At 39.6% G+C, this 8,206-nt stretch overlaps 1 protein-coding gene across 8 annotated transcripts in view; it reads left to right on the forward strand.

Annotated features, from left to right (window-relative positions):
* FRMPD2 (FERM and PDZ domain containing 2) overlaps window positions 1-6,282 on the forward strand; it is a 75,230-nt gene extending 68,948 nt beyond the window's left edge. For 6 of the 8 annotated variants that reach the window (XM_054071621.1, XM_054071622.1, XM_054071625.1 and 3 more), the window contains one exon: window positions 605-6,281. In XM_054071621.1, the coding sequence (XP_053927596.1) occupies window positions 605-676 (72 nt within the window). In that variant the 3' untranslated portion in view covers window positions 677-6,281. Of the gene's footprint in view, window positions 1-604 lie in introns of all 8 variants that reach the window. The other 2 variants (XM_054071624.1, XM_054071627.1) reach the window with 2 other exon arrangements.
* Window positions 6,283-8,206: the final 1,924 nt, after the last annotated feature.

Below are 8,206 nucleotides of genomic sequence, written 5' to 3' on the forward strand. Positions count from 1 at the left end.
AAGCACCAATATAGTACAGACACCTGCCCCTCCATTGTTCCCTCTTTTTTTTTTAATCAAAAAGAAAGGTAGAGAGATACCATAAAAACTACCCTGCTAAACTGAGGCCTTCAGCTGAAGTCTTGCTATTGCTGAATTATCATTACCTCACTAAACCCTTCTACTGCTGATTTAAAACTACCCCTGAAGAGAGTTTTCACACAGGAAAAGACAAGAAGTGGCTAAATCCATGTAGATAACAGGTGGTAGGATGAAAAGTGAGACAAAACTAGGATATGTTCTTCCTAGAGGCAAATATTTTAGCATGTGCTTTGATATTTTTTTTCCAGCATGACAGTTGAGCATGTGATTACAATTAAGCAAGTAACCTTCACTGACCTAAATGAGACTTGAGCACATGCTTACTGTTACTTCACTGAACAAGAAAGTGTTCCTGAACTTTTACAACTGTTGGAACAAAAAGAACATGGATGGTCTTAAGTGTTTGTATCCATGTTACAAAGCTGTTGATGTTATAAATAGCACTTCAGCCAGTCCATCCTTCTTTGTCTAGAATTTATGTTGAACATAATCTGGTGCTTCACATTGTTGTCTCTGCATACAGGATGAGTATTTATTCTGTTATGAAGTTGTGCTGGAAGTCCTTCAGAACCTTCAAGCAATGGATTCCTACTGACCGCAATATGATTCTTCCCTGTTGCTATTCCCCTTGGACTCCAGGGACCACTCAGCAGTCGCTTTAAAGAGATGTCAAGCCAGTAAAGACAAGTGTTGTATTACATGCTTTGTTAGATTACCCTAATTTCTAAGTCATTTCAAGACCTTGCTTAACATGTCCTGGGTAAGTAATTTCAATTTTGGCTCACAATTTGGAGAAACAGCCAGCCAGCTCTGCAACACTGCTGATAAATTGCCATGGACAATTTCTGTGTTCTGATTAATAACATATTGATTGTTACAAAAATATTTTGGGACAGTGACAAGGAGATAGCAGCCTTTGGAATTAGCTTTACTTTCCAGAGGGAAGCTATAAAGACGTAAAATATACTGGGTTTGAGGGAGATTAGTTGTCTCTTACACATTGTTGTGCACTACTGGCTTCTGGACTGCAAATGAGTATTTTCTACAGAGGTGACACTTTTGTGTGGAAGGAGTTTACTTTTGGTTGCTTGAACAATGTAGAGTAATTTCCAGTCATCGCTCCAGCCCAGGAACTTATACCACTGTCACTAGACATCTTAAATCAAGAAACTGACAGAAAAATAGGATGCCTTTAAACCCTAGTTGGTTGTCTTCAAAGCAAGAAGAGTGTTCTAATAATTGAATGGAATATTACTTTTTCCCAGCAATATGAATAGCTGTAGATAGCATCAGTGTTCTTTCATTCTGCATCCATGTAAAAAGGAATGCAATACTTAGCCAGATGAAAGTACAGTGTGTGCATTGTGGCACATATATACATTTAATCTTCCCCTGATCCTTTCCATGACTATCTTGTAATTTTTATCTAGAATCTGAATCAATCTATGGGAAGCCCCACTAGTTTCTGTAGGGGCTGAATCAGATCTTTAAATTGGAAGAAATAACTCTCTGTACAGTTTACTTCTCTTGCAAAAAAAGTTTTTGCTAGTGTGAGTTTGAGTGGATTTGAGCAGATTTCTGTTCAAGTTTGTAAGATTGTACTTGTTTCTATAGTACCACTTCTAAGTCCTTTAACTAGAAGGTGATATATATGGAAGTGAAGTTCTTAGATGTGCATTGAAAGAGTAAATTTTAAACACACGAAATTATAACAGCATTTATTTAATTGAATTGTACATATTTTTAAATCTTCTTTGATTTCAGGAAAGGAGAAAATATTGAGACACTTGGATATAAAACTACAGTAGAAACAAGAATAAAATAGCTGTTTATTTTCCGTATGAATTAGAGGTTTATGATTCAGAAATAATGAGGGATTAAATACAAGTTAAAAATATGACTTTTAGAAAAAGCCACTGTCATATAATTACAATTAAGGCCAAGGCCCTTTTCTCTTATGACCTCAGATAATCTGCTGCAAGTCAGGAAAAGATGGAAATGAAATGTATTATGTGAGCCAGATGCTAATTTAAAACATATTTATAAAGATCCAGAGTAACCCTAAATTAGTGGAGTAACCCTGGACTTATATTGATATAAACATAAACAGAACTCAATGTTTTGTCTTAAATTCATTGAATTTGAGCCTTCCCAGAAGCATCACTCTCCATCTATTCTGCATTTACTATCTCTATGTTGGATATAAAGAACTATTTGTACAGTTTGTCAAGTGTCATCAGCCAAATTTTTATTCATAACTTTTTTTAACCTTCATTTGATATTTGGCCTTTTACTTTGATTTTAATTATGACTATGCAATGAATGCATTACACTGCACACGAATGCACAATTCACTTTTTGTATCACAAAAACTTTACAAATCTTCTCAATGAAAAGATTCCGGTATTTTACACAAAGGTGTTTTTTTCTGTGGTTTAGAACAAGAATTCTGGATTTAGAAGATAATCTTTATGGCATTATTTGTTCCTCCTCATTTATGCAACATCTTTGTTCAACAGAAGTGTTTGCTGTTTGACAGAATTTTTTCCTGGTTTACAGGGATAGTAAAAAAATTTCTGAAAACACTGAATTGCGTTTCAGGTCAATTTTTTTATATGAAAATGCAGCTGTGCTACTTAACTACTAACCAGTAAGAGTGATGGGAAAAATAATCTGTTATTAATTTGGGCTTATATTTAAACTTCCTTTAGAGGAGAGATTTTGTGATGACAGTACCTTTTGTACATTCTCTCAAAGCAGGTGTTACTGAACTCTGAGACGTTGTACCATATGCCATGTTCTTATCCTCTAGGAATACAGTAACTGAACACTTCTAAGATCCCCATAATGACACCCTCGCTCAGACTGAACTTTGTTTTGGATGACACACTTTTACACAGATCCAGTCTCTAATGCTGCTAGCAGTATAAAACAAAACAGAACTGTCCTTCCAGATATTTTGTAATCTGCTAAATAACAAACAACCATTTATCCACAGAAAATTTCAAAGTCTCTCAAACCAACTTTGTGCAGAGCCAGGTAGATGGAATTTACTGCATGCTGGGTGGCAGGGCTGCATCTGTCACAGTCCCAGAGCACGTCTCTCAATCCACAACCTGACATTTTAAGAAAAACGCAGGCTTGCAAGGTTTCTGCAGGTGCTTGAAGCTAAAGGCTGGTCACCTCAGTACTAGTGCTGCTCAGTGAGCTCCGCTGCTGTTAGTCATTGTATACAGCAGATAAATTCTGAGGAGGAGAGAGCTGAAATGATAGGCACAGCTTCTTCCAACAACAGATACCATGTTTGGAGAAATAAACAATGAGCCATCACCAGAAAGTGCTTAGCAGGTATGACTGTTCTATATGCTGTCTTGGAGATGCTGAAGAACCACCTATTCTCAGCTTCCCCTCTAAAGACAGGATTCAGGGATTCAACTTTGAGCTCTGCTGCAGGCGTCCTGAATAAGCCAAACCATTCATACAGGATTTTCTGCACCTCACAGGTTTCTTCTTTTACACTGCACTGCTGGAGTAGACTTGTATCCTTCACAGATGGGGCAACTGAGCTAAAAGCGTAGCTAAACTACACGTCAAGGTCTATAGAGTTTTTGGAAAACTTGGGAACTAATGCCAGATGATATAAGCTCTGATAATGTGCTTTCACACAGAAGTGTCTTTCCTCAGTCAGAAAATAGGATCGTACTGCTCTGGCCCATTTCTAATGTGAAATTATTTAGCATATAAAGTGATCTGACTGGAACTTGCACACATCCTAGCATGCCAGATGTGTATTATGGTACAGAACATAAGGCTCTGTGCCTATAGTCACACTGCTTGCTTCAGAAGTGGCACTGAGAACACTGTTTGTACTTCTAAATTGTGTTACTCTACCACCTGGTCACCGATCAGAACAAGCTGCTGCACTAATGCAAAAAAACCCCAGGAATTAATTTGAGGCAGTGCCTGCCATAACAAGCACTCCAAATACACACATCCGCTAGTCCTCAGATTCATACTGAAGCACAAAACCTTGTCAGTGCTACTCTGTCCTCAAACAGCAGCTCTGTCCACGGAACAGCACGTCTTGTCATCATACCCCGTGGAAGCAACTATTTTACTGGCATTGAGACTGCTGCTAAGTTTTTCACACCTAACATTTATCTCCATTTAAAAGTGAGTACAGCAAGAACAACCATCTCATAGCTATTAAGATACAAAATCACAAGTGAATAGTGGGGAATGTCTACATCTTCAACATAATCATTCAGTTCCATGAACTCAGGAGGGTTGGTGGCTCCAGGTATTCTGATTCCCCATTTGCAGATGTAAGATATCTTAAAATATCTGCATATACCAAAATGGGTGCTACTGGCTACAAGTACATTGCCAAGTTTGAATGATTGGCTTCTTAAAGTACCAACTTGTAATTTTACAACTTGCACTAATATAACCAGGCTTCCTTTTAATTTTCTTAGAACGCCTGAAAGATGAGTCAGTAAGTGTTCTATAACTGTCTCTTTGTTTGGAGTTGATGGTCTTACTGACCAGCAGAATCTTCTGTGATTGAACAATTGCAGTAAATGCAAATGCCACTAATATTGCAAAAGAACAGCTAATACTGCCACCTATGGGCAAATCGCTACTGCGGCAGCATTCATCACGATTAATCACTCGTGCCATTGGCACAGAACCACTGTATCAACTTTCACTGAGGTTCACTCAAAAGCGTTACTAAGACGGGCTTGGCAGAATGCAGCACTCTTGCTCCAGCCTGGCAAGTGCCTGCCTGGCCAGGCAGGAGCTGCATGCTGCTGACAACTATGTAGTCATAGTGCTGTGGGTCCTACAGATCCTTAAACTAAGGATAATTAAGTACTCATCTCGTCTCAGGAAAGGGTATCTAGAAGTTTGACGGGATCTGTGCAAATCTGTTGAGAGCCTAACCTATGGATAAACTTGGTCTTGACCTTAAACCATGGGTGCTCTTGGAAAGAAGCACTTTCTGGTTTTCATTTACTGAAAATTGTGAGTAACAGGAAATCCTCCTGCAGTTTTACAAGAACTGGTTTTGTGAAACACTGTGAGGAGCTGAATCCAGTTGGGTTGGGGTATGTTTAGTCCAAGATAATCGCTGTGAACTGTTTTCTTTTGTCAAGTATGTTGCAAATGAGGACTGGAGATCATGTCACATATCTCAGTGCAACGATCCTGACCTTTGCACGTTGAGGAATATGATCCAGATAACAGTTAACCTGGGTAGGCCCAAGCATGTGCTGTGCTGCACATAGAGCTTAGCCTTTAGGCCTGTGTTGTGCTGTGAATTCCTCTTAGCCGCAGGATAGATGTACGTAGTTGATTGTATCAGAGAGCCTGTAGGCAGCTCCCACTTGGTACTGCTAAATATGCCATCTGTGAGTCCTTGCCCTTACCTAAAAGTGCAGCAAGAAGTTCTCATGTGAACCTTCTTTCTGTTGGACATAGAAATGCCAAATGCAGTTGGTTTTTTTTGTGAGAAAATCCTATAATAATTCAAATTACCAAAACAGGGTAACCCTTCCACAGACAGGGTCTGCATGGTGTGCTGTGCCTGAGTTAGATGCCTGTTTGGTACTACAGTACTTGGAGTTCCTGACATAAGTTTGTCTATATTATACTCTCTTCCTTCACAGGATATTTGACATAGTCTGAGTGCCTTTCTTACATCACCTCCAGGTACTGAGTTACAAGGGAAGAACAATGGTATTTCTCACAGTTGTTAAATCACAAAGCTGGGCTCAACATGAAGGCTGCCTGCCTAATGCTTGCAAAGATCACTGAATATTACTGTAATATTACAAAAAACAGATTCCAGCTGAGATTTCTACACTGAAAAGAGCTCACCCTTGCAGGCAAAGCAGGCTGAGGGTGACAGTCCACTATTAGATTGATCTTTTAAATATGCAGTAATGTGTGTGATGGAAAGACACAGAACTTAAAAAGATATATGTAAAAATAAAGTGTGATTTGCATATAATCTTGCATTAATGTAACCGTAAGTTTAGAAATAAGCTTGTGAAACCAGAAGAGTGTTCCGTAGTATGGTGTGATTTCTCTTGTCTTTGTCCTTTACTTAACGCACACCAGGAATAACAGGACCTTATACTTCATTCATGCTTCTCCATACCCACTAGCATGGAACAATTAACACTGAAACACAGAACCACAAAACCACAGAATAGTAGAGATTGTAGAAACCTCTGGAGAGAATCAAGTCTAAACCCCATAACTCAGAGCATTGTTATCTAGAGCTCAGGACTATGTTCAGCTGGGTTTTGAGTACTTCCAAGGATGGAGACTCTATGACCTGTCTAGGCAACTTGTTCAGATATTTGACTATAATTAAAGTAAAAAAAAAAGGATTTTTTTCTGATGCTTAAACGGGATTTCCTGCATTTCAGTTTGTGCCCACTGTGCCTTGTCCTGTCAGTGGACACTACTACAAGGAGTCTGCTTCCACCTTCTTGAATTTTTTTACTCCCTTACTTCCTCCCATTTATGAATTTGTATATATTTAGAAGATGTCACCCAAAGCATTTTCTTCTCCACACTGAACAACCACAGCTCTCTCAGCTTCTCCTTACATGACAGACATTCCAATTTCTTAATCGTCTCAGTGGCCTTAAGAAGCATATGCTGATTCAGGGAGAGGATGAGATTCTGTCCAACAGCTGCATGTCTACTGAAATTAGGAGACACAATTTTTTGCTGCCTACCAGTATGAGAGAGTTGACATTTTAATACCACTTAAACACTGATCAAGGCCTGAGAAGACTATAAGAGAGTTTAAGAGACTATAAGGGAGTTGAAGAGAAGATGCAGTCTGGAGTACCTCCTGGATGTTGGTCTGCAAGATCTGCCAGTGGCCAGCTCTACTTTGTAACTAGTTTTAAGTCTTTGGTGTCTTTCTTTGTGTAACTGAGCTCTGTTCACAGCTCCCTCCCATAGGAAGTAGGTGGTTGTTCAGAATTCATTGCCCCTTCTGCACAGCAACAGATACACATGCATGCCCGAGGGACAGTGAACTTTTTGAGAACCTGCTCTGAATTTTACAGCTATTTAGCTTGCTCATTAAACCATTCAAAAAAAAAAAAAAAAAAACCCCAAAAACCCCAACCAAATCCCAGCTAAAATGCCAGAGAGCAGTACACCCCCAACCAGGCGACTGACACAATGGGGGCTATAGAGTAGCTGTTCAGCACCCCAGCCCATTACACAACCTAGCAATTAACTGAAGTTGCCTGTGCTCCCTCCCTTCCCTGCATTTGTTTTCTTGAGAGATAATAATTCCTTCTTCTCCTTCCTGTTCAGCCCTCTTGGAAAGGAGCCCTACTGATTTTAGGCTTTCCTTTCCCATCACATCGATGTAAAAGAGCTCCTAACTATTACCCTGACTACTTCCTTCATGGCTGAAGTAGATTTGGCCCCGGGGAAAGCACCAGCTGCAGTACCTCTTGGCCCATTCAGTACACCTTCCAATAGCTCCCAAGGCAGAAACAACATGCTGTGAGCTTGCTTAATGCCAGCATCCTGGATGAGTGACAATGACACTATGGGAAATAATGAACATTAGGGAAATGCAGCTATAGCAACACTAGTATTCACAAAGCAAAACCCCAGCATGAGTGCAAGGAAACTGCTGTTATTGTATACGTAAAAGTGCTGATAAAGCAGGAGCTTGAGCTACAGCATGAGCAGAGAGCACGCCTGGACACTGCAGTCTTGCTGAAAGCACACCTATAGCAGACAGAAACTTAGCTCAAACACTTTTGGAAATGCTGGGTGAAACAACAGACCCCAAACTGTTGAGTCTTTACAAGGAAAATCCAAACCTCTCAGCTGATTCCAGATTTTATTGCAAGCTTAGCACCATTTCATCAAAGGAACCATCTACTAATAATACTTGGTGATCAGGGGATTGTCATTGTTCCAGAGGTAGGAATTGAATCTTGGTCTCTGACTAAACTATCCTGCTTCCATTGTACATGTATTTGATCTATGGAAGCTAGGCAAAACTTATAGTTGTGTATTCAACAGGAACACAGAGAGTGCTTTCTGACTCTTTTTGCAACCCTATGCTGAAAGCACT

Source organism: Cuculus canorus, chromosome 7 (genome assembly GCF_017976375.1).
Source record: "Cuculus canorus isolate bCucCan1 chromosome 7, bCucCan1.pri, whole genome shotgun sequence".
NCBI classification, from domain to species: Eukaryota; Metazoa; Chordata; class Aves; order Cuculiformes; family Cuculidae; genus Cuculus; species Cuculus canorus.